This window comes from Staurois parvus, unplaced genomic scaffold (genome assembly GCF_062004578.1).
Source record: "Staurois parvus isolate SC_StPar_1 unplaced genomic scaffold, SC_StPar_1.0 ptg000750l, whole genome shotgun sequence".
Taxonomy (NCBI): domain Eukaryota; kingdom Metazoa; phylum Chordata; class Amphibia; order Anura; family Ranidae; genus Staurois; species Staurois parvus.
Window position 1 is genome coordinate 1,969,878 of NW_028318546.1, and position 27,457 is coordinate 1,997,334.

Sequence of the window (27,457 nt, forward strand, 5' to 3'; positions counted from 1 at the left end):
TATATATAATGGTCACATTGAAAGTGATTCCCATTTCTTTATAGATATTTATGCTTTATCTCGGCAGCACAGTGGCACAGTGATTAGCCTTTCTGCCTTGAAGCAATGGTGTCCAAGCTGCAAATTCCAGACAAGACACTATCTGCACAGAGTTTTGCCTGTTGTGTGGGTTTCCCCCTTACGCTCCATGCTGGTAATTTATGTGACTGCTGTCTATGTTCACCCTAGTATACAGTATATGCTTACGAAATAGAGACATTAGGGTGTAATCTCCTTGAGAGCAGAGACTAAATTCCCTTTTTCTTGCATAGTTATATTGGTCCAGCTTGAACCAGGGTAAATAAACATATTCCATACCTAACATATCCCTGCGGAAGTAGATAACCAATTTAGTGGTCACCTCTACTATAGTGATCCTCGCTGTCTTCCAAGTCCTGTACAGCCTCCCTGTCTCTCACTCAGACATGTACACCATTCAGAGAACGTCTTTTATTTTTCTCTATAGATGAAAAGTGTTTCTTTGATTGAACAAGGTGGAGAGACAGGAAGTTATGATCTCTACATTGTCCAGTCAGAGAATAGTTTGTGTTCACTGAGAAAAATACAAGGTGCTCTATGAATGCTGTCCACGCTGAACAGACATCATTTTGTGGTGATTATGCAGTAGAGTAGCTTGCTTGCATGGATCCCGGAAGACAGCGAGGATCACAGAAGTAGCGTTAGCCACTACAGTGATTCTCTGCTTCCACAGGGATCAGTCAAGTTTGGAATTTGTATACTTACATGATCCAAGGTGAACCAGTGTAACTATGCAAGACAAAAAAAAAACTAAAGAATATTACTTAGAATTCAGCTTTAAATAAAGTCTACATTGAGGAATGGTGGAGGCTGCTATTGCTGACCATTCCATTTAAAAATACTGGTGCTTGATTGTCATGCTTGTAGAAGAAATTATGTTGGAAGGAATACTATGGTAGAGTAATTAGTAGACATTAACTTTTTTGGTAATTGGGCAGACAGTATTACTCTTAAATACCTAAACATATGAAATGTAACTAAAAAACAAAACTTGTTTTCTTTTTCATTTTGGATAGACTAAGTGAGAAAGATAAACGCTGTCCAGTTTTTTAAAAAAATCTGTGTCTTATAGGGGAAATTTACTTTCACCCTGTCCCATAGCCAAAACAGGAAGTGAGAAGAAATCCCTCTAAAGTGAGGGAATCCCAGCATGTCTCCAGTACCACAAGAACTAGCATCCCTATTGGAAGATTTCTCCTCTATTTGTGTTCTGGTGTTAGTCCAGAATTTTGGATTTTCTTTTACTTTCATCTTCAATGACAACAGTAAACAAGACAAATAGAGAGGGTGACTCTCCCTAAAAGGGGACAGACAGCAATACAAACTGACAAGTGTTCTAATCCCTCTCTACTCTAAACAAAACTGCTTTTCATTACACTTTAAAGCAGCAGTTGATTTAAAGGTATTACTGCTTGCAGATGTAGGTGGTGTACCAGAAACTGTGGAGTCTTCAATACTATCTGTAGCAGTTGGATGTTCTGTTGGAGGAATTGCTGTGCTCCTTGTTGTTGCAGTAGAGCTCACTGTCCCAGTATCAATGGTAGTGGTTGTAGAAGTTGTTGATTGCGCTGATGGGGTAACTTCTGTGGTGTGTGTTGCAGAAGAAATCATGGTAGCAGAAGATGTTGTGTGTTCCGGTGTAAGGGGTACTGTTGTATATGGAATAGAATATACTTAAGAAATGTATTGATCATTAGGCTGATGGTATTACTACTAAATATTTAAGCCAATACAGTTCTAAGTTTACGTCTAACCTTCATAATAGAACATATTTTATTCACATTTAGTTTGAAACACACACATTCAAACTATTTGGGTAAATTTACTAAAGGAGTTGAGCAGTATCACGCTTTCATATATTGTAGCTGTGCTGACTTAAAATACCTAATAATGTACAGGTTAAACAATAAAGAAGAATTTACTTTTTACATGAGTGGATGACTTAAGTCAAATCAGCCTTATCATATTGTATCTGATTAAGATCCTAGACAACAAATTAGTCTTTCTTCTGAATTTATAAAAACAATTTCATGTGGGGCTTTTTTTAGGCATATGCAAACTGAGCAATTATCTAGAGCCCTTTTCAGCCAGAGAGGATACCAAAGTCTATTGCTATGCTCCCAAAACCTGAAAACACTTCTGTTCAATTCCATGCTGCTGGCTTACCCCCATTATTGATGAGGCAACACATTTACATCCTTAAAGCGGAGTTCCACCTAAAAGGGGAAGTTACGTTTTCAAGATTGGTCCCCCACTCCCCATTAAGGATTGGCACCTTTAGGGAGCAGGTACCCGAAATTGACAGGTACTCGCTCCCACTTCCGCTGTGATCGCCTAGGCGATCGGAAGCAGAAGTTGTCCTCCTACCCTCCCTTCCCGTTGTGGGACACGTGACAGGTCCCAGAAGATGATGAGGCCATTCAGGAAGCGCAGCACTACTTGCGCATGCGCAGTGGGCACCCAGCTGTAAAGCTGCAAGCTGTCACAGCCGGGTGCCCACTCTGAAGATGCCGGAGACTTAAATACAGGACAGCCGGTTAAATGGGCTGCAGCGGGGGCACTGCAGGATTGTGGGGCAGGTGAGTGTCTGTTTTTTAAAAGACAGCAGCTACAGTTTTTGTAGCTGCTGACTTTTATTTTTTTACAGTGTGAGTGAAACTCCACTTTAAGTTTTTCAATTCCAGTGGTAATTAAAGCCTTTGTTATCAAAATAAACTTTCCCTGTGATCTGTATTCACTATGACTGGTTAGTTATGGTGATCATGTGATTGTCAACCCCACAAAATGGTTATTGATCAACCCCCCAACAGCACTTTACATTGATTAATTTGCCTTTAACATTGCCCTCTAGACCTGTACTACTTTAGTTATCACAACTAGATGTCCCATGCCCAACACTTAGCTGCTTTGTTATCAAAATCACCCTGAAAAATCTGAATAGATAGAAATCATTTGAAGAATCCTGTAATGTTGGACAAATATTAGGCTACCCGATTTGTGTTAAGGAGACAAGACCGAGAAAAATGTTTTGCACTTCTGTTACAAAACTATATATTTTTTAACTATTGATATTAACATTGTGAATATACTAATGCTCAGATTTCAAATGTATAATGCTGCAACTTGTTGAGAATATAAATAGAGTAATTTTTATATGAGTAATGCAAATAGGGTAATGCAAATTTCCACTGAGAAAGGCAGAACCCTATTTTAAATTCCTCACAAAGAGGTGTATGGTGAGGAGGACTCATTTGATTTGTATAATGTGCTTGCATCTCTACACTATACTACATATGTCGCACAATTTTGCCCTTTCAATGGTGCCTTGCCAGCTTGGGTATTTCTGGCTGCTGATCTAGATTCAGGGATGGGCTTGTACAGATAGGCATTCTGTAATCATCTTATAATGACTAAAATTACTAAATTATTAAAATAAAAAGAATTATGATAAAAGCCTATATATTTATATGGCAATGGTGCAATTATATTTAGTATCAGCATTGGGAGCAAAGACTATAGCTGTCTAGCCCAGTGAATAAACAGCAATATGTCACACTTGATCCAGCACTTTTTTTCCCTATGTACGAATTACTCAATTAATTCTTTATCTTTAAGATAATTCTTTATCTTTAAAGACTAGTGCACCTGTTTCTCTGCATTTGAGGCAACATGTCAGTCCACTAGATACTGGACTCCCTGTGTCTCCTGAAGCTTGTATCCAATTTCTTGAGGATCCCTGTGACCCACTATTTCTGCCTAAATTCCTGTTTCCAGTGTTGCCTTTTTGCTTTATTCTGGTGTTTATCTCCCGAGGCTTCGCATGTGCCTGTACTCTTGCACATTGTCCATTCTGAGAGATTCCCTTATTTCCAGTCACTACAGATGTGCTTGTCTGAGCTGCCGGCATCATCACACCTGTATATTCTTCCAACATTTTTGTTCTTGTGTACCTTGAACTTTCCTCATGAACCTGCTTTCTTTGTGCAATAGTCTGCTTTGTGAATTCTGAACCTCAGTGCTCTGATGGACTTCTCCTCTGTGAGCCAGAGAATCATGAACCCCAGTGCTTATAGAGATTTTTATTACTCTTCCTGTGTTCCTACTGCCCAGTGCCTCAGTACTACAAATTACTTTCTCTTCTGTTCCTGTGTTCCCAGTGTCCTTGCCCTGCAAAATACTTTCCCTCCTGATCCAGTACATCTCAGGGACTCTTAGTCTTCATAGTATCTAGTCAACTGTAGCCTGCACAGGTGTGTTTGAGGGCTACCACTTTGAGAGCTGCCCTGCAGCAAACCCCATTAACCCTTGTGGGGTGCTCTGGCAAATATCAAGCAAGCACTAGACTCTGAGCCTCAAGAACACCTTTGTCAAATGTGCAGACATCCTAATCCCTGCTTCTCTAACTATTTCTGTGCCTGGCATCCGAAAAACCTCAGGGTCTTCATTCCTTGTGAGTACAGTCCCTTGAAATCTACCTACTTGAACCAGGCAAGGTTATACTTATGTGTGGATTTCTAAACTTTTACCATCTTGAGAGACATACCCCGAAAGCTTGTCCTCAAAATTGTATGTTAGTGCAAATAAAAAAGTATCACGAACAGTACTCAATTATTAAACTTTACCAAAAAGTGTTTTGACCCATTAACCTCTGAATTAATATTGGAATGCTAGCACACTTATGCTGTGGCACTCTGATGATATTCCTTGAGCACTGGATATGTGCACTTTAAATGGGGTGAAAGTATGTAAAACACTGATAACTGATAAGGTGTTCAGAGAGCACTACATATACCTGACACTATAGGTTAATTTACCTGAAACAGTAGGTGCTGTGGTGGTGGAGGCAGTTGTTGGAAGAGTAGTAGTAGTAGTAATTGGTGTAGTAAATGTCATAGGTGGTGTTGTTGGTGGTCTGTTTGGATCTGTAAAAATTTGAACATTATTTTTGCTGTTATATATTGAGAATTTTACTGCAATATAAATGTAATTAAAAAAGATTTTACAGACTTACCACAAATAGTATTATTTATCCAGTCAACCAATATAATACCCAACTCTTCGCAAGCTTTAGCATAGGATTCCAGGACACCACAAAGTAGATCATCATTTCCTCCTGTGACACACTGATCGAAGATACAACTCTCAAAGTACTGGTGTGGACGTACAAAAGGATGACAAGGGCTGAACGGTCCATCACTTTGTCTAATGATCCAGCATTTTTTCACTGCTTCTTGTTGTACAGAAGGAGGACAGAGAGGAGGAGGTGGTGGAGTAGAATCACATCTTAAAAACAAAATATATATTTAGGTCATACATTTATTCAGTGAAATGATCTTTTATCTTTAAACATGAATAGAGAGAATGAAATTGAGAGTTTTCTTTGTATTAAATGTCTGAGAACATTGAGGAATTTCTGCAAAATGTCCCTTTTTTGGCAAAATGCATTGGAGCCATGGGGAAGATAAAATAAGGATGGTTTTGAATTTTTGAAGGTTTCAATGAGTTACAGCCACAATCTCTGTTTATGCAAGATAGAAAAAAATCATCAGCCCCTCATTAGCCTCATTATGTTACGCTTTTTTACAGAAAGAAGAAAACTGTTACAAAAAAAAAATTAGTAAGAAAATATAATGAATAAACTAAACTACCCAAAATACTAAAAAAAAAATCTCAATAAGCAAAACTGAGCACTTTTACTTCACAAAACAAACCCTCATTAGCCTCATTATTTTATGTTTTTTTCACAGAAAGAAACACTGTGATAAAAAACAACAGAAAAACTCATATAAAAGAAACCGAATCACCTTAAACACTAATAAAATATATTTCAAACTAAATTGATAATTTCCACTTAATAACATATCACCTTCAGTGAGATCTGTATTTTTATGGAAAGCTCAATTTTTTCAAAGTCATTTAATTTATCCCATGAGCAGTGACTCTTAATGAGGAGAAGATTAGTGAGTGAATTAGAATAAACATATTTAAAAGTTTCTAGTAAATTACTAATTAAATAATAGAACTTTCCAACTAGGTTGCTCTGGTCATGTATGAGAGCAAGACTTAAGACCAGCATCAATCAAATTATTTTTGCTTCAGAACTGCTTTTTTCCCCAAACAAGTCTTTGGGAATGCAATAGCAGCTGAATGAGGTCAAGTGTAGGTCAACTGCACCTGCAATGAATTCTGAATGGTCTCAGAAGTATCTCAAACTGATGTCAAAAGCATTTGTTCATCAAAGCCCATCAAGACAGGGCCTTAGGCCACATTATTTCTTCAAGTAACTATTCAGATACTTACGGCCATCCATCATCAGGGACTCTCCAGCTGTTTCCAAAGTCATTGACGTTAGTTACAATGCTGCCATCAGGAGTCATAAAGTCATCATGGCGGTTATCATTATATGTTCCACACAAACCACATAATGCTTCTTTGTAGTTTTCTTTGACTTTCACAAACAGCTCATGATCACCATTAAACTGAACTTCAAGTCCAAAGTTGGTACTAACGGTAACATAATGGCCACTCTGTGTAATACTTATACCTGACACATAAGCAGGAAGTGTGACAATTGCATTGTTAACCTGACAAAAAAAATGTAGTAAATTAGACAAAATTTATATTAAAAAGACAATGTAAATATAAATATTGTATCAAAAGGGAGGATCTGAATTAAAGCATTGTTGTCACACTCATCTGTTCCACGCTCTAGCAACAGGTTCCCTAAAAGGGGTAATTGATGTGCAGCCAATTAGCAGCCACCGATGCCTTAGGCAATTCGAGGCCAGACCCTAATTACAGAGCCATCATTTGGGCTGTTAGGAGTTTAAGCAATGCATCTCCAGTGTTCTTAGTGTTCCTGATTCCAGTGATCCTCTGTGACTTCTTGTTAATTTTAGTTGGATACCTGCAACAAGTACCTGCATGATTAACTGTGTATTCCACTAAGTAACTTGCATCCGAGCATTTGTGTGATTGTCTGTGCGCTCCACCCTGTGACCAGCATATGACTATCTGTGACTTTCCTTTGTCCCCCAGCATGCATGCAGTCTTCCTTCACCTCTGTGACTCCCTGTGTATCTCAGCCAGCAACCAGCATCTCAGCACCTGTGTGATTCCATGTGTGTTCTAACCAGCAACTTGTTGCCAGTACCTGTGTGATTCTCCGAGCACTCCAACCTGCATCCAGTCTGTATACATCTGTGTATAGACAATTCCTCTGAGAACAGAATCCCATAGCTAGAGATGTGTTACATTTATTCATAGTGAGCCCAGCACCCCTGTGCTACAAGAGGCTCATCTTGGTATACCACTACTTGTTCTCTGGTAGGGCGGCAATCTGGTAGTTGTCAGTTGCAAACCCCTCACCTTTTGGGGGGTGCTGTGGTGAAGAAAAGGTGGCTTCTTAGACCCTGCTCTTCTGCTCTTCTATGGGCTCTCACCTTCCCTGAATGAAGGCACACTGACCCCATTCCCTTCATTGTTATCAGATATCCGGTCTCTGCTGTGTTCTTTGCCTCTCTGTGACTCCTCAAGGCTCTCTGTGACACTTCTGTAGCCTACACCCCCACCTAACCCCAGCTGTGACTACCAAGTTCTGTTCAGTCTGTCTGCCCCTGGTGGGAATTGATTCCCCATTCATGACAATTGTTCTCTTTACTACAATGTTTTTTTAATGATCCAACCAATCCAATAAACATGACAAGTTCATTGGGTATTGTGACATTTTACTGCTGAACGATGAGGCATTCTACTATATGTAAGCAATCAATTAAAATCCTAAAAGGTAACAGATAATGTTAAAGCTGAACTCCAGGCAGTTATAAAGGCACAAATTAATGCAGCTCTGTAATAATTACTGCCTAATTCAGTTTACTTTAATAAATGCAAGTAGTGTACATTCTTGAATTTAACTTGGTAGCATGTCTTTGCATTCTACTTCTCCAGTTTGTGAGTTTTGTAACATATTAGCCATTAATTATTACCAAACGTTTGCTAAGTTTTTAATATCCCTTCTAAAGGCTATACGGAATTCTCTATATTCCATAAAGGCAGAGGAAGAAAGGTACTGAAATCTTGAATCTTTAATACCAAGTTAGTCAATAAAAGGTATCACTTAAACTACACATTTTCTGCATTATTTTGTAAGGGTAACCTGTATCCTGTGCAGAATATTCCATTACTGTGGAACAGTGGAAGAGAGCATTAAAAAATCATAAGATAAAGTAAATGAAAAAGTAGAACAGAACTCTAGACATCTACAAAATCCAGGAAAAAGAATAACCATACTGACTCGTACATAAAACTATTTTTCCATATACTGTATTTATATATATATATACATGATTTTTTTTAGCAATACCTACATGCACAATGTTGTTCTTTTCAATGAAGATCTCTATTCCATCCACAGTAATGTTGACTGAGTTAATGGCGGTCCAGCTTGGGTTACCTCTGTGCTCATTACGTGTGATAACACTAAAGCTGTGGGAAGTATTAGCACATGTTTCAGTCACGGTGTAAGTGCAAGATCCCTGGAAGTGGTGGACTGTGCCATCAAATGTTGTATAATGAGGATCTCCATAGATGTGGCAGATTGCTGTGCTTGGTGGGTAGCAGCCCAGCAACCCATCTTGAACTTTGCAAATTTCATCTCCAGTACAAGACATTGGATCACAAGTTAGGTTGTTCTCTCCCATGCATGTACATACACTCTCACAGTTCTCTGTTATGAATATTTCTCCCTCCTGCAAATGACCAAGACAAGTTGTGATGCAAGAAATACTGGTACAGAGATTGAAAATACTGACATAGATTCTTTCACCCCTCTTACCATGTAATAAATGTCATTGTAAAAGCAGCCACATTGTGACTCAGGGACACAGGTTCCTCCACTGATGACATAACCCGAATCACATTCACATCCTTCGGAACATGGCAGGCTGCAGTTCTCTGGTGGTTGTTGCTCTAGACATGTGGCCGGACAGGCAGATGCACAGGTACTAAAGTGACTGTTTTCAGGGCAGTCAGGTGCTAAAATGAAAACATTTGATTTACAATACAATTGTTATGAATCATGATTCTAAGTTATTTACAGTTTCTCCAAATAAATTGCAAATTATAGTGGATCATCTACACATACAGAAGATATATATAAAATTGTTAATTCTGTTCACATTAATGTAGTGGATTGTATTATTATAGCAATTTAAAAAATACATTTTATAAAGAGAAAGAAATATACCAGAGAGATATGTATACTGAGATTGAAAAGACATAGCAATATTTTGCCATAGTTTACCAAGAATAATGCATCTTGATGCACTCTATATAAGGGATAACTAAAGATAATATAAAAAATGCAACAAGATATACTTACCACAGAAAGTACTGTTTCTCCAACTGATGGGTATACCTTCCTTCTGACAAGCATCTGCATATGCTGATAACAAGCTACACAGAGCATTTTGATCTCCATCCAAAGCACACAAGTCAAAGATGCAGCTGTCAAAGAAACCTCCTGGACTGATGACAGAATTGCAAACATGGAAAGGGCCATCTTTACTTATCAGCAAACCACAGAATGCATCACTCTTGTACAACTCCTCTTTTCCTGGTAGACAAGATGGAGGAGGTGGAGGAGGTGTATCAGCCAGATTACAAAGTGGATCATCATCCTCAACTATCCAGCTCTGTCCAAGTTGTTCAGAGTTCTTGGCTTGTTCTCCATTTGGCATCATGTAATCATCTGATTTGCGATTGTTGAAGTTACCGCACATTCCACATGTCAGTTTGGCAAAGTTGCTAGGAACTTTTACTTCTACATTGGTGTCTACATCATAAGAGACAGTAAGCCTGAAATCTGTCTGCAGACTAACATACTTTCCAGTCCAAGTCACACTCACTGCTCCACCCACTAAATTTATAGGAAGTGAAGTCCAGATAGAATTGACCTAAATATAAGGTAAGTGTATTAGTTGTGAATTAGTACTACAAAACATTTGAAAACATCAGATAGGATACAAATAAATATTCATACTAACCAAAACACGATCTTTCTCATTTTTCATGATTTTGATTTTCAGGCCATAAACCTCAATGAGAACGTGTTTCACAAAAGACACCTTGGGATCTCCACGGTGTTCATTCTTTGCTTCAATGTTGAAGTAATATGGAGAGGAAGATGAACTGTTGCAGAGTTTGGCAAGAGTGTAAGTGCATAGACCCATGAAGTCATGATTGAGTCTGTCGAATGTATCATAATGTGGATCATTATGAACTCTACAAACTCCATATGTGAAGTAATGGCAGCCAGGAACACCATTTGATATTCCACAATACTGGTTACTGGGACATGTATCACTGTTACATACTAATCCACTTCCAGGTGAAGGGCATCTGCACTTTGTAGAGCAAGTGTCATCTGTCCAGAATTCATTGCCAACAGGATAGTACTTGTCATCATCCCAACATCCACATTTGTCATTTGGAACACATTTGGTTCCATAAAGGATATATCCGGGATCACAGATACAAGACTCAGTGCAGGGCAGAGTACATGTGGATGGAGCTCCAGGATTGACACAGGTAGCTGGACAGGCAGTTCCACAATGCTCATAGTGGCTGTTTGGTGGACATTTTGGTTCTGTGGAAGATCAAATAAGATTATTTACTTTCAAATATCACTTGAATGGTTTATCTTTGTTCATGAATGTTTAAATATTTTTACTCGTGAGACCCATTTAACTCAAAATTACAGATTGCCAACTGTCAACAACCAACAGCCTGTATAAAGGATATAACACACTGCTATCTAAGCCATGTACCTACCTATCTATCTATCTATCTATCTATCTATCTATCTTAGTCCAATCTATTCCTGAATATACTACACAAGGTATTCATTTATCTGGAACATGAGCTTACATCATTGAAGTGTACCCAAATGCATATGTTTCCAGTCTCAGAAACCCAGATTACGCTTTCTGATATTTTACTAGTTTGTGATCTAACAATACACTGTATCTCTCTTTTTAAAAATACACTGACAACTTTTAGTAATAAATAAGTATTTCATAGCTTAAAAGACAGATATTTAAAATTTTGTTTTAAATACTCAGGAAAGAATAATATTTACCACAGAAAGTGTTATTTCTCCAAGATTCAATGGTGACTCCACTGGCTTGACAGATCTCTGCATAAGCTTCAAGACTATTACATAGAATGTCTGGATTAAGTGTTGTTTCACACAAGTCATATACACAGTTATTGAAGTAAATAGTTGGGTCTATAACATTGTGGCAATTTTTAAATGGTCCATTCTTGTCAGTTATCAGTCCACAGAAACTATTGCTGATAATAGTGTTTTTCTCATCATCAGTACAATTTGGCTGAATATCTACTCCTGGTGTACATCTGTAATATAAGTTGGTGTGTTGTTAAAATTAGACACATGAGAAAATACTGCATACAAAATATAGCAAAGAGAACCCATTTTACAAATCTTACCTTGTGTCGTTGTCCACTTGCCAGCTGTTACCAAGATTTGTTGAGTCCGGTTCTAGTTGACCATCAGGATTTAAGAAGTCATCGGCTGCATTTCCATTGAAGTTACCACAAAGTCCACAAATTTTGCCAGAGTAGATACCTGGAATTGTCACCTGTACTCTGTGGTTACCATCAAATTTCACTATTAGTCCAAAGCCTGTTGTTACCACTACATTAGATCCGCTTATAAATACATCAATTTCAGGTTCAAGATGAATTGGTAAGGTCACTGTTTGGCCATCCACCTGTAAACACACAAATGTTATAGCTTTCCCTTTAAAGGTCACCCTACTCCAAATGTAATTGAGAGAGCACTAGATTTATTTTACTAAAGGAAAATAATGTACTGAGATTGGTAGAGAATCTAAATTTTAAGAAGAAAATCAGTTTCAATCCGAGTGTCACAGACATGGATAAAAATATGTTATAGTCACTAATGAAATGCAGATTTATGTGATGAATAAAAGCTAAATAAAATATGTCCCATAGTAAAAGGTTTACAATTACTGTCCACTATACCACTATAAATTATTGTGCTTGACTGACCTTGACCACTCTGTTTTGATCCAGTGTAATTCTGTATCCATGAACATCTACATTCACATACTTGACGTAGGACACCCTGGTGTTGCCATGTCTGTGCTCATTTGCAGCTTCCACATTGAAAACAGTCAGATTACCATCATCTTCACAGAGTTTGGACAATGTGTATGTGCAAGTGCCCATGAAATGGTGAACTTGATTATCAAAGGTATAGTAATGAGGATCTCCATTTACTTCACACATACCTTAATGGAAGACAAAAACAAAGACCTGGTATTTATAGGTTTATTTGAAATAAATTGGAGGCTCACCATATTGTAATTTGATTACTATAAATAATTAATGTCATTATAAGATTCGGAATTTATAACTGCATTCCCCAGTTTGCTTTTATTATTTTTCAGGGGAAACAATTTGCAATAAAATATCACAATGTCAATGAGTGGAAATCATTTTAGAGAGCATTTGCCCTAATTTTTTGTTGTTGTTTATCAATTAAGTTTTTTATTGAATTTTCCACAATACCAAAGGGACTAGAAAAGTCACTAGCATATGTTCATAAAGACTGAATTACATACGCAAGACCCAAACATAGACAAAAAAATACTTATCAGAGATTATTTAGTGTGTATCGCTAAAAATTAATTTTGAAAAATGACTTTTTTTATGATTGCAGCTTCCGTGACAATATCCATAGATTACAAAGAAGGAATTGTCCCTTTAATATATTGTTTAATGCAGGGCTTAAAATTTCAAGTCCTGAGCTACTAGCAGGCCTTAAGAGTTACTCGCCACCAGTTGCTCCACCCAACTGCTACCCTGCCACGCCCCTAATCCCTCCCCTAAACACGCCCTTGTAAATTCTCTCATTAAATGACACTGTTAAATGTTTTATGCAGAATACAGTTACAGAAATAAATATATACCCTCCTTCACCCCCCCCCCATAGCCATGTCCTCTACCCCCTTTAAAAAAAAAAGAAAGGGGGGTGAGAGAGAAAGGCTGAGAGAAAAAGAGGGGGGAAGGGGGCAAAAAAGGGGTGATTGGTATTTCTGTTACTCACAATTATGGCACCATCCCCCCATAATTTGAGGTTATAATGAGCAGAGTACACAACCCCCCTCTTAGAACACATGGTCTCTGCTATGGTACAATGCGCCCCCCCCAGAACACACATGGGCCCCCTGCTACATAAAGTGAATACAGAGCCCCCAACACCACCACATACACACATACATACATATACAGACACACACACACATAGATACATACATGCATACAGACACACACATACACAGAGACACACATAAAGACTCACACACATACACAGACACATATATACAGACACACATACATACAGACACACACATACAGACTCACACACACATACACAGACACACACATACAGACACACACACACACATACAGACACACACACACACATATACAAACACATAAACACACACACACGTCTCCCCTCTGGCTCTCTCAGCCTGTCACACTCCATTTCTCAGCACTCCTGTCACAGACTGTTCTCCCCCTTCCTCCCACTGTTCCATGCTGAGTGCTCACCAGTCTGTGGATTCTTCTTCTCCTTGGGCTCTGTCAGTCACTCTCTCCTCTCACTGGACCGGACTCATAGCACGCTTGCACAATCCACCCTGCAGCCCCTCCCCATGCTTTCAGGAGCCTGTCATAGGACCTCCTAAGGACTCTGGGCCCTTGGGTAGTGTGTGAGTGCTTAATGCCTGAAAGGTTATTCCGCCTCTGGTGCCGGCATTCCACTCCATATCTATCGGCTGTTTGATTGATCTGGCCCTTGCCCCCATGTTATTTCCACTCACGAAATGCGAGCAGGCGAGTGGAAATTTCAAGACCTGGTTTAATGTATAATACATGTGCTATACTGTTAGTAGAAGAATGCATGAATGGTTTATGTTATTTCTGTCAGGTTTTTTAAATAAAAAATATATCCTAATCACTTCTAAATAATTTAGGAGACTTAATATATACACATAGGGGTCTATTTATAAATGTTTTTACAAGACTTACACATTTTTCATTTTTGCAATTGGAATAATTTGTGAATCCTGGGCGAAAGTTGTGTTAATCTTGTGTGTAAAGAGTTATAAATAAACTCTTTAAAAAACAGTTTTTCACAATATGTATGCTGATGTGGTTAAGAATATTTTTACAACTCGTTGCTTTTACGAAACCCCCCCCCCCCCCCCACAAAGGATGAAACCAATAAATCGAAAGCCCAGATTAATTTACAGACAGAACCAATAATTTCAAAGAAAATAAACAATGAAAGTGGAGGTACAAAATCTACCTGATTCTGGTGGCACAAATGGTGTAGTTGTCGTGGTAATTGCTGTTGTGATTGAACCTGTTAAAACAAATGAATCCAGTTATAAAACTGAAAAGTTTTTTTGCTTGTGTTAACTTCAGAAAATTGCAATTATTTGGTAACTTGCTACACAATGTCAGTAACAGCATAGCAACTATACCATACGTCTTTACATAAAGCCACAATACCTAGCTGAATTGGGGGTATGAGCCACATCTAGCAAGTAACTGGACACAGTGCAAGTTGTTTAACCTCCTAAGTTTACTATGAATAAATAAAACTGATTTTTCCTCAGAGACAATGCATATCATCTGAACTCAAAGACAATGCACTCTGGTTTTATAAAAAAAAAAAAAAAACACAAAAACATTTCTTTATTGCAGTGCTAAAACTGACTAAATACATATTACAATAATGAATTATTGTATAAGTAACTGTGCTATGTTGCAGGCAGTTTTCGTACTGACCTGGGTTAAATTTTTAAACACTTTCTCATTAAGAGTAAGTTATGATTTGCACTGTAGTATTACATTTGAATTGACATCCCGCTCAGTTGCTGCCACTACCCCTGCTCTGATTAATTGACAGTGGCTCTCCCTGCTCTCCTACACATTATTCACTCCTCTTCCTTAGACATGCCCTTTCCATTGGGAAAAGAGGGAGGAAAACAGTATGTGTAATCATATGACTGCTTATTAACACTACAAAATTAAGGCATACAAACAATTATTTAAAAAAAATGTTAATTATACCACTAAAATGATTTTTGAATGTGAATTTAAATTTGATCGTGTGACTTCACCCATTCTTTAACTAATGTTTACATGTTAATGTTGGATCAGACATACCTCTAGGAGTTGTAATAGTAGTTGTAGCTGGCAACACTGATGTGGTAGAAGATGATGTTTGCAAAGGACCTGTGGTTTCTGAGTGAACTGTTAGTGCAGAAGAGGTGATACTTATGGTTTCAGGATGGCCTAATGTTGTGGTGGATGTTGGAGAAATTGTAGTACTAGCTGAAGGCCCAGGTGTGATTTTTGTGATTGTTGTACTGGTCAAAGCAGTTCCTATTGGTGAACCAGTTGTGGATGTTAAAGAAGGAGTAGGCATAGAGATGGTTGAACTCTCTGATGTAATACCAGCTGTTGGCTTAGAAGTGGTGGTACCTGATGTAGTAGTTCTTGTTCCAAAAGCTGTGGTGCTTGAAGTACTAGTGAAAATGGTGCCTTTTGTTGAATCAGTTGTGGAAGTTGAAGTAAGGACTGTCGTGGTCCCTGAAGTTAATGTTGATCTTGATGTACTGGTAGGCTTTGAAATGGTTGCACTTTCTGAAATAATACCAGCTGTTTGCTGGGAAGTGGTGGTCTCTGGGGTAGTATGTATAGTTCCCAAAGGTGCGGTGCTTGAACTACTAGTCAAAGTTGTTCCTTCTGTTGAATCAGCTGTGGAAGTTGAAGTATGGACTGTTGTTGTCTCTGTAGATGATGTTGGTCTTGATGTACTGGTAGGCTTTGAAATGGTTGTACTTCCTGAAGTAATACCAGCTGTTGGCGTAGAAGTGGTGGTACCTAATGTAGTAGTTCTTGTTCCCAAAGCTGTGGTGCTTGAAGTACTTGTCAAAGTTGTTCTTTTTGTTGAATCAGTTGTGGAAGTTGAAGTATGGACTGTTGTGGTCCCTGTAGATGATGTTGGTCTTGATGTACTGGTAGGCTTTGAAATGGTTGTACTTCCTGAAGTAATACCAGCTGTTGGCGTAGAAGTGGTGGTACCTGATGTAGTAGTTCTTGTTCCCAAAGCTGTGGTGCTTGAAGTACTAGTGAAAATGGTGCCTTCTGTTGAATCAGTTGTGGAAGTTGAAGTATGGACTGTTGTGGTCCCTGTAGATGATGTTGGTCTTGATGTACTGGTAGGCTTTGAAATGGTTGTACTTCCTGAAGTAATACCAGCTGTTGGCATAGATGTGGTGGTACCTGATGTAGTAGTTCTTGTTCCCAAAGCTGTGGTGCTTGAAATACTAGTGAAAATGGTGCCTTCTGTTGAATCAGTTGTGGAAGTTGAAATAAGGACTGTCGTGGTCCCTAGGGATGATGTTGATCTTGATGTACTGGTAGGCTTTGAAATGGTTGTACTTTCTGAAATAATACCAGCTGTTTGCTTTGAAGTGGTGGTCCCTGGAGTAGCAGTTATTGTTCCCAAAGGTGTGGTGCTTGAAGTACTAGTCAAAGGTGTGCCTGTTGTTGTTGAGCCAGTAGTGGATGTTGAAGAAAGAGTTGTGGTCACTGAAGATGTTGATCTTGATGTACTGGTAGGCACTGAGATGGTTGAACCTTCTGAAGTAATACCAGCTGTCTGCTGTGATGTGGTGGTCCCTAAAGAGCTTGTGGTACTTGAAGCTGTGGGAGTCAATCAAGAATGTAATTTATCTATACACTTAAAAATTTAGCTTTTCATCTGAGGTATTTATGTGCAATATCTATCTATCTATCTATCTATCTATCTATCTATCTATCTATCTATCTATCTATCTATCTATCTATTCTGAGCCCATGCAAAAAACCTTTCAGTACTAGCGGCACCTGCAAAGTTTCTTCTTGTAGATCTTTTATGGTGCTCTGCCCAGATACACTAGGGAGACAGTACCAAACTGAGTTCAAGTGATACAAATTTACTAAAAGTCAGATTTGAATAACGTTTATTGTGTTGCATTGTCATGTAAGTATGCATTGCTTTCAATTTTTGCTCAAGACTATGTATAATACCAAAATAAATTGATGCATTATAAATAAAAACCAACACTTTAAAATTAGCAACATATTTACCAGATGATAATGATGGTGTTGATGCAACGGGGGTAGGCACTGTAGAAATTGTTGTTGGTCTTGAGGTAGAGATGGTAGAAACAGCAACAGAAGAAATTGGATTGGAACTAGTGGTAGATGTTGTAATGGAAGTAGAACCAGTAGAAGATAGAGTAGATGTAGAATAAGTAGAAGTTGGAGTTGAAGTAGAAATAGTAGAAGCTGAAGGAGAAGTTGTAGTAGCAGATGGGATGACAGTAACAATAGGAGTAGTGCTGGTAGATGTTGTGATGATAGTTGATGACACAGTTGAACCTATAGTTACAAAGACAAATTGTCTAATAGTTACTTAAAAACAGATATTTTATTACATATTAATTTTAAATAAACACCTGCTTATGACAAAATATCAAAGCTGTTTTAGAATAAAACAAAGGATATTCTGTTACTTAAAACCTCAGGAAAATCATAATTTATGAAGAAATACATTTTACTGTACATGTGTCAGCTGTCATACACATCTACCTGCTGTCAGGATCATAGGACACAGACCTATCCAAATGTAAAAGTGAAACTGTCTGTACAGAATTCTCCACAGGAATAAACAATGGGGCCCAGATATGCTGATACTATAGGATAACTATTAAAGCTAGAGGATTCTGAGTTTCTGTCATAAGTCAACAGCCCAAGACCTCCTGCTCTCTAGCTTCTTTGTCTTTGCCTCCCATGCTTACTTCCTGGACTTCCCCAGAGCCTCTCCCACTCTCTACCTCAATCTGTCTGGCTAAGTCCTACTCTATCCACCTTTAGGCGATCCCTGAAATTTCTTCAGGGAAGCCTATCTCACCTCTCCCTAACAACTGAACTTTTAATCCCATTGTAAAGGCTTTTGCTTCTAAAATGCAATGGTGCAATAGTATTACATAGAGCAGCCCCAAACCTCCTCTTCTGGGGTTCCCTGCCAGAACTCTTGGCTCCTCCTCTTCTTTGTGTGCCCTCATAGCAAGCCACTTGCAATGAGGGCACACCTGTGGGCTCAATCACGAGCCAGGCTGTGTGTCTATATATCTATTGGCACACACAGCACAGTTCAGCCCCCCCCCCACTTTCTCCTCTAGGGATTTGATTAACAGGGGCTAATGGATCCCACTGCTGCCTCTGTGAGCAGAAAGGAGAATGCTGCTGCTGATGGGCACAGTGCTGGATCAAGATAGGACTCAGGTAAGTATACAGGGGTTTAAGGAGGTGATACATTTACTGAAACATTTTTTTACCTTAATGCAGGGGGTCTTTAGAATCACTTTAATTCTTCCATTAGCTCATCCCTCATAGTTATATCCTTTTGTGCCACTTTCCCTACTTTATTAGATTGTAAGCTCTTATGAGCAGGGCCCTTCTAACCCTCTTGTATTGTATTGCAATTGTACTGTCTTCCTTTATGTTGTAATACTCTAAGCCAGGGCTTGAAATTTCCACTTGCCTGCTCGCATTGGCGAGTGGAAATTATGGTGGGGGCGAGTGTGTCCCCAGGGCCGTCTTGCTGAGCAGGCATCGGAGCCCAGGCCGGGTCTGTCACTCTGTCAATCTGTGAGTGAAGGTAATGATATACTGCAAATTTTTATAGGGTTGTGTGTGAGTGTATGTGTGTGTATTTGTATGTGTGTGTGTGTGTGTGTGTGTGTGTGTGTGTGTGTGTATTTGTGTGTATGTATGTACATGTGTCTGTGTGTATCTGTACATGTGTCTGTGTGTATTTACATGTATGTGTGTGTATGTACATGTGTCTGTGTGTATGTACATGTCTGTGTGTGTATGTATGTACATGTGTCTGTGTGTATGTACATGTGTCTGTGTGTGTGTGTATTTCTGTGTATGTACATGTGTCTGTGTGTATGTACATGTATGTGTGTGTACATGTGTCTCTGTGTGTGTGACTTGAAATTTTAAGCCCTGATCTAAACAAAACACTTGACACCATATAAATCTTGTATAATAATAATAATATTAATAATAATATCAGTAATAATACATAAATACTTCATAAATGTTGTTTTGCTATCTAAAACACCATATCTATAAAGGGTAAGAAAAACAAGCAAGGCTTACTTATCTTCAGGTCATTGTAGCATAAAATGTGTCAGCTGGAGTTACTCATCTACAGTACCTTCTGTAATCACCACAGTGTACAGCCTTATCCATATAGAGAAGGCAAAGATTCCCTGCTCAGAACTCTCCATGGGAATGAGCAGCGAACACTTTTTGACCCACATACAAATACTATAATAATGTCCAGGAGATGGATAACATGTACACCATCCAACACATTTTACAGCCAGAAACCCAGAAGTAGATAGCCAGCCTGGTACTGTATTAGCACATACTGTAGGATATTGCTCAATCTAGACTGAGCAAATTTCACAAAAGGTGGAACGTTTTGTTAATAGACCAGGTTCGCAGATGAAGAAAGGATTCTGAGTGTTTGTCAGAAGTAAACTTTTAACTATTTCATACACTTTACTTTTCTGTACATTTTAGGTTTATACAGATTCAGTCATAGCCTAATGTCTTCTCATGTAGAAAGGTCTGTTGTGATCTGGTTCATACAAATAAAGACCCAATCTGGTTCATACAAATCCAGATCCATCATTTACATTTATTAACCACCAAGGGAAGAACAGCTTATTCTTGAAAAATATTCCATGTTTTCATGGTAAGCAAATAGATGTGTAATGAAAATTTTACTTGGTGTGCAAAGCTGTCCATACACTAGTCGATTTTTGAATGAACATTCATATGCAATTTTGCACACAAAAATTGCATCATTACATTCATTGACATGATAAACCTAGTCACTCTTAGAAACGCATTTATTCAAGAAAAAAAAATTCTATCCTGCTCCTTCCAATTTTCTCTTCATTGTCGATGTCGATTTGCCCCCACTAACGATTAGAAAATCAAATGAACATTCTTAAAATGGAAACTTTCATACAAAATTCGACCAGTGTGTTGGCAGCTTTAGACTACGGAAATTGCTTCATGTATTTACCTGGTGGTTTTGTGGTTGCAGTGGTGGTGGTGGTAGTGGCTGTATCTAAAAAGACAAAATGTTAGCCCAATATTAACCATTGTGTTGAAATATACTTTATAGTACAATCTAGGCTTTCCTACGAAATATTTAAGGGCTAGCTTCCCCTTTTAAACCATGTTACACCCATATTTAGGTTGTATCATGTCACATGGTTGCAAGCTGATCCCCCAGCCTGAAACTGGTGCTGGTGTCACTTTTGCAATCAATGCAGCTGTATGGGGCTTTACAGAGATCTATGAATGAATGAATGAACAAACTAACTATAAGCCCTTCCCATCTTCCACTGTGGCAATAATTTAATTGTATGAAATTGTAAAGTTCAGCCTTTATTAAATATTATTTTAAGACTAGGAAAGACCAAGTAAACTGCCTGTAATGGATGGATCACAGCTTACCAGTACAATATCCTGGGAAAAGAGAAATGTCATCTATAGCAACATCACTGCGGTAATCTTCACCTCTGAAACCATCAATGAAAATCTGTTGACAAATTTGATAAGGTTAAAGTTAATGACCACAACTAGGTTTATATTATTCTAGGGGAAAGAGTGTGATGACCAAAAAAATCACAATGGCACACAAGGAGGGATCAGACCAATTTTTACTAGTTTTGATAAAAATGGATTTGGTAAAAAAAATACATCGCATACCTGGATAATGTCACTTTCAGGCAAGAAAATCTTCTCTAAATACCACATGTCCCCATGGTTTCCTTCTATAGTGGTGACAAATTCCAAACCATCATCTCTTAGTACTCCCACCCTCAACATCATGTATTCTGCTGCTCCATACATGTGATACCAAAATCGTAAGCAATGGGTTTCAGTGAAACAATTGGCAGGGCTCTCAAGTCTTGCAAAGTCTCCTTCTTCTGAATCCTGTCCATCAATGTAAAGATAGTATCCATCTGTTTAAATACAAAATATACATTTTTTTATTAATATCAATTTTAGGAGTTTTTTTAAATGACAGAAAACAGACAAGGTAAGTAAAAAAAATACTTACATCCTGTTGTGTGGTCATGGGATGGTCCAGTATGTAATGTAGGAGTTTCACCACTCCAGCGTATCCAGTCCATGTTATCAGTAGTTGATTGTTTCCAGTTACACAAGTTGACATCAAAAGAACAATCAATACGGCATAAATCTGTTTTAGAAAACACAATTAACAATTAGGAGTTACATGGTGCATATTGTATAATGTACACACAAGCATTAAAGCTGAACTCCAGGCAGATTTCATAAGCACCATTTAAAGCAGCTATTCATTCCATAAAATATTATTTTTTTATAGATTTGCTAAATATCTTGATTTGTCTTTATATCAGTTTAAGGCAATCCCCTATACAGCATCACCCATAATGATAGAGGAAGGAACAGCTAGCCATTCAGAGCTAATTCAGTCTGACACAGGGAACATGCTAACAGGAGTAATAAGCATAGAGGTGACTGAGTTGCTGCTGATCCATTATTGTTGGTAGGCTGGGATACTGAGGTCATGCTACTGTGTTTCACAACTGTAACTGAGAAACTGTTGTTACCCTCTTAGCTATACATTGTGCATGTACACAAAACTGACTGAACAGGATCAGAAATATTTACATATAAGCATATGAGCATTTATCTGTAATTTAACTGTATTTTTAGCTCCAGAAGTCAGACTTGTGACTACACCCCCCTCCTTACCCTGCACAGCTAATCATTCAGAAGATCAGTCTACTGCTCTTTCTCTGCTTCCTGCTGACACGCCCCCCTGCAGTCTTCACCCTCACATCTCTAAGCAGCTTATGCAGCTGCAGCTGCGAACAAAGGTCACATATTGTACATATATATAGTGGGGATCGAAAGTGTGGGCACCTCAGCTAAAAATTTGTATTAATGTGCATAAAGTAGCCAAGGAAAGATGGAAAAATCTCCAAAAGGCATCAAATTACAGATTAGACATTCTTCTAATATGTCAACAAAATTTAGATTATATTTCCATCATTTACACTTTCAAAATAACAGAAAACAAAAAAATGGCGTCTGCAAAAGTTTGGGAACCCTGCAGAGTTAATATCTTGTACTGCCCCCTTTGGCAAGTATCACAGCTTGTAAACGCTTTTTGTAGCCAGCCAAGAGTCTTTCAATGCTTGTTTGAGATATCTTTGCCCATTCTTCCTTACAAAAGTCTCCCAGTTCTTTGAGATTTCTGGGCTGTCTGTCACGCACTGCTCTTTTAAGGTCTATCCATAGATTTTCAATTATGTTGAGGTCAGTAGATTGTGAAGGCCATGGCAAAACCTTCAGTTTACGCCTCTTGATGTAATCCCCCGTGGATTTCGAGGTGTGTTTAGGATCATTATCCATCTGTAGAAGCCATCCTCTCTTTAACTTCAGCTTTTTCACAGATGGCATCAAGTTACCATCCAAAATTTGCTGAAATTTTATTGAATCCATTTTTACTTCTACTCGTGAGATATTCTCTGTGCCACTGGCTGCAACACAACCCCAAAGCATGATTGATCCAACCCCATGCTTAACAGTTGGACAGAGGTTCTTTTCATTAAATTCTGTGCCCCTTCTTCTCCAAACGTACCTTTGCTCATTCCGGCCAAAAAGTTCAATTTTAACCTCATCGGTCCACAGAACTTGTTTCCAAAATGCATCAGGCTTGTCTATATGTTCATTTGCAAAGTTCAAACGATGATTTTTGTGGTGAGGACGTAGAAGAGGTTTTCTTCTGATGACTCTTCCATGAAGACCATATTTGTACAAGTATCTCTTTATAGTGGAATAGTGTACCACAACTCCAGTGTCTGCTAGATCTTTCTGGAGGGATCGTGCAGTCAAACGTGGGTTTTAAATTGTTTTTCTCACAATCCTGTGAGCTGTTCTGTCTGATATTTTTCTTGGTCTTCCAGATGTTGCTTTAACTTCCACTGTTCCTGATGACTGCCATTTCTTAATTTCATTCCGAACAGAGGATATTGACATCTGAAACTGCTTTGCAATCTTCTTATAGCCTTCTCCGGCTTTGTGAGCGTCAACTATTTTCAGTTTCAGTTTTCTAGACAACTGCTTAGAAGAACCCATGGTGCTGATTGTTGGGCAAGGTCAGATGAGTCTGGGCATTTAAAACCTTTGAGATTGACATCACCTGGTCTTCCCAGATGATGATTGAGAACAATCCATGACACTGGCAGGTCTCAGCTTTGCAAAGGGGGCAGTGCATGCTATAAATTCTGCAGGGTGCCCAAACTTTTGCAGACGCTATTTTTTTGTTTTCTGTTATTTTGAAAGTGTAAATGATGGAAATAAAATCTAACTTTTGTTGACATATTATAAGAATGTCTAATCTGTAATTTGATGCCTTTTGGAGATTTTTCCATCTTTCCTTGGCTTCTTTATGCACATTAATACAAATTTTTAGCTGGGGTGCCCAAACTTTCGATCCCCACAGTATATATATATTTATATATAAATACATACATACACACATACACTCACCGGCCACTTTATTAGGTGCACTTGTTCCATAGCAAATTGCTAATCGGCCAATCATGTGGCAGCTACTCAATGCATTTAGGCATCTAGATGTGATGAAGACAACTTGCTGAAGTTCAAACCGAGCATCAGAATGGGGAAGAAAGGGGATTTAAGTGACTTTGATTGTGGCATAGTTGCTGGTGTCAGACGGCTGGTCTAAGTATTTCAAAAACTGCTGATTTACTGGTATTTTCATGCACAACCATCTCTAGGATTTACAGAGAATGGTCCAAAAAAAAAAAGAGAGGATATCCAGTGAGCTACAGTTGTGTGGATGAAAATGCCTTATTTATGTCAGAGGTCAGAGAAAAATGGGCAAACTGGTTTGAGATGATGGAAAGACAACAGTAACTCATGTCAATATGGACCAAAAATCTCTGAGGAATGTTTCCAACCAGGGGCGGACTGACAACTCATGGGGCCCCCGAGCAATAGGGGATCATGGGGCCCCTGTGTCCTTGCCCAAACTCAAAAAAGCCTATGAAAAAGGTACCAGGGGCATCTCATGGGGCCCCCTTCTGACCCAGGGCCCTCGGGCAGTACCCAAGTTTCCAAATGGTCAGTCCACCCATTTCCAACACATTGCTGAATCTATGTCATCAAGAATTAAGGCAGTTCTGAAGGCAAAAGGAGGTTCAACTTGGTACTAGTGTATCTAATAAAGTGGCCAGTGAGTGTATATATATATATATATATATATATATATATATATATATATACACACACGCCCCAATTTGTTACGGTAAGTAAATAGATAGCCAACATGTCACGCTTTAAAATTGCGTACACTCGTGGAATGGCATGAAACTGCTTTAAAAATTAGTACAGGTTACCAGTGTAAAGATACAGAGGAGATTTAGTGCAAGAAATATTGCTCTTGCTCTGAAGTTCGTGGCGATACCTCACAAGTGTGGTTTGAACACCATTTACAAAAATGGGCATGGCCTACGTCTGTGTTCACCACTACGTGCAAGCATGGGGGACGGGGGCATGTTAAACTTTTTTTTTTAATTTATTTAATGGGTTTTGTTGGCATGGTCCCTTTAAAAAAAATTTTTTATCACTTTTATTTTTATCACAAGGAATGCATGCATCCCTTGTAATAGAAATAATTAGTGACAGGTCCTCTTTACGGAGAGATATGGGGTCAATAAGACCCCACATCTCTCTGCAATGTAAAGCATTAGATCAAAAAAAGCATTGCTCTAGTGCTTTAAAAAAAAAAAAATTGTCCGGAACTGGAAGTGACATCGTTCCGATCCTCCAAGGGCATAGAGATGAGTGGAGGCGTTTTTCCTTCATCAATCTCTATGCCCAGCACCGGGATCATTCGATGGTTTCTCAGGCAAGGCTGAGAACTACCGAGCGGTGGCGAGGGGCGAGTTTTTTTCGGCACCTGTATGGGTGCTTTTTTTTCATATTAGCCTACAGCCGATAGAGTGTTTTCGGCCAAATCGTTTTGGCCACCAAATTTTTGCCGCGTCCCTAATATATATATATGGGTTCTTTTACAAGGTAAGTGTTCACGTATATTTTAACCAGTTCTGGATTTTAGATGCCTTAAACATCATTTAAATACCTTGGCGTGTGGGGTACACCCTGCTCATCTTCATCCCCTGCATCTCCTTGATTGCATTCACAGGGAATATCATTTTAATGCATACTATTCCAATAGCAGTGGTCATTTGTACAATATTCTTGTTTTCCTATGTGATATAGATCTTTAAATAGTATAAAAGCCACATTTGAGCCATTTACTTTGTAGTCCTTTCTTACACATCTTCAGATATACTGTATCAATCAATGGCAGATTACTCTATCAATGTACAGTATAATCCACAGTTGTCTTTTTAAAGTCAGAGCTAAACTAAATATCACTGTCCTAACAACAGGAACTATTGTAGTAGTAGTAGTATAGTAGTCAAAAATACTCATTCTGCATAAATCCTTTTTAAATTCTTTAATCGTTTCCCTGTTAAAAGAAATTTACCTGGAACAGTAGATGAAGGAGTAGTAGTGGTTGTGGTAGTGGTGGTGGTGGTTGTTGTAGTTGTGGTGGTGCTTGTCACCTTTGGCACACAGGTCTTAATTCCATTCTGGACTTGGCAAACTTCATTAGGTAGACAGGTCTGCTGCTTACAGCTCACTTGGCTGTTTCCCTCACACGTGCAATAACTTTCACATTCCCCTTGCCAAAATGACTCATCTTTCTGTAAATATGTGGATAAGAAGAAAATTTAATAATCTGACTTAAGTAAAAATCCATACAATGAACAGTTAAATGTTTAGCACAATGCAAATGTTTTTTTTCCAAACGCAACAGTTATAACAATTTTCTATTTCTTTTCCTATCCTAGTTTAGAAGTAAATATTGTATCGATACATTCACTATTTGCATGCTTGCTAAGTATATTATACAGGAAAAATAAATATGGTAGAACTGACCTGATAGTATTTTCCATCATAAAAACATCCACATTCACTGACAGGAACACAAGTGTGTCCACTGAGCACAAAGCCATCATCGCATTCACAAGCATCAGTACAAGGCTTATTGCAGTTATTTGGTGCACTCTGGTCCAGGCATGTGGCTGGGCAAGCACTGGCACACGGATTGTAGTGACTGTTCCCAGGACATGAGATAGCTGGAGATAAAAATAAAATATTGCTGAATTAAAACTGCAACATTATTTGTTTTTTGCACACATTCACTTTTCTACAAAGATTCCATTATTTTTTTTTCAGTTTATTAGCATGTGCAATCATTACTGTTGGCACCAGAATGTTAAGATAATAATACCATGCTATTACTTCAATTTTTTTATAATACATTTATTGCTTAAGGAATTTTTGCAAAGCTTTAAACTTACAGCAGAAAGTAGAGTTTCTCCAGGTGATGGTGACTCCTGCTCTTTGACAGGCATCAGCATAAGCTTCCAATGCTTTACATAAAATGCTGTCCCCAAGTGCACACAGATCAAATACACAGCTGTCAAAAAAGCGCTCTGGGTTGATTACTGAGTGGCAAGCCTTGAAAGGACCATCTTTGCTGTTTAACAAACCACAGAACTTATCTCCTGAATAAAGTTCCTCTGTCTCTGGTGGACATGGTGGTGGAGGTGTAGGAGAAATTGTGTTACATAATGGATCATCATCTTCAACCTGCCAGCTGTCTCCCAGTTGATTGGAGTTCTGAGCCAACTGTCCATTAGGCATCAAATACTCATCCTGCCTAATGCCATTTAAGTTGCCACACATTCCACAGGTCTGATTGAAATAAGAAGTTGGAACCTTAACATCCACTGTATGGTCAGTGTCATAAGATACTGTGAGGTGGAAATCAGTTTCTAGAATGACATATCGACCACTTTGTTTAACGGTCAGAGATCCATTGACCAAGATGACTGGAAGATTTGTCCAGATACCATCCACCTGATAAGAAATAATATTTGAGCTTAATATTTCTAAAGTCAATGCATAAAAACTCTGAAAACACAATTACATGAAAATATATTTTCTCTGAAAC

The 27,457-nt window shown here is 38.4% G+C and overlaps 1 protein-coding gene across 1 annotated transcript in view; it reads right to left on the reverse strand.

Moving 5' to 3' along the window:
- The window catches only part of LOC149445021 (IgGFc-binding protein-like), a 91,977-nt gene that overhangs the window by 53,964 nt on the left and 10,556 nt on the right, over nucleotides 1-27,457 (reverse strand). Inside the window, exons 12-32 of the mRNA XM_089654291.1 lie at nucleotides 26,802-27,363; nucleotides 26,377-26,576; nucleotides 25,922-26,141; nucleotides 21,410-21,550; nucleotides 21,055-21,311; nucleotides 20,800-20,884; nucleotides 20,363-20,401; nucleotides 17,188-17,376; nucleotides 15,685-16,911; nucleotides 14,501-14,557; nucleotides 12,172-12,413; nucleotides 11,587-11,870; nucleotides 11,216-11,493; nucleotides 10,122-10,723; nucleotides 9,458-10,031; nucleotides 8,912-9,111; nucleotides 8,445-8,825; nucleotides 6,379-6,662; nucleotides 5,090-5,361; nucleotides 4,893-5,000; nucleotides 1,512-1,727 (exon numbers count right to left, since the gene is read on the reverse strand). Coding sequence (XP_089510417.1) covers nucleotides 1,512-1,727; nucleotides 4,893-5,000; nucleotides 5,090-5,361; nucleotides 6,379-6,662; nucleotides 8,445-8,825; nucleotides 8,912-9,111; nucleotides 9,458-10,031; nucleotides 10,122-10,723; nucleotides 11,216-11,493; nucleotides 11,587-11,870; nucleotides 12,172-12,413; nucleotides 14,501-14,557; nucleotides 15,685-16,911; nucleotides 17,188-17,376; nucleotides 20,363-20,401; nucleotides 20,800-20,884; nucleotides 21,055-21,311; nucleotides 21,410-21,550; nucleotides 25,922-26,141; nucleotides 26,377-26,576; nucleotides 26,802-27,363 — 6,418 coding nt within the window. The remainder of the gene's footprint in view (nucleotides 1-1,511; nucleotides 1,728-4,892; nucleotides 5,001-5,089; nucleotides 5,362-6,378; nucleotides 6,663-8,444; nucleotides 8,826-8,911; nucleotides 9,112-9,457; nucleotides 10,032-10,121; nucleotides 10,724-11,215; nucleotides 11,494-11,586; nucleotides 11,871-12,171; nucleotides 12,414-14,500; nucleotides 14,558-15,684; nucleotides 16,912-17,187; nucleotides 17,377-20,362; nucleotides 20,402-20,799; nucleotides 20,885-21,054; nucleotides 21,312-21,409; nucleotides 21,551-25,921; nucleotides 26,142-26,376; nucleotides 26,577-26,801; nucleotides 27,364-27,457) is intronic.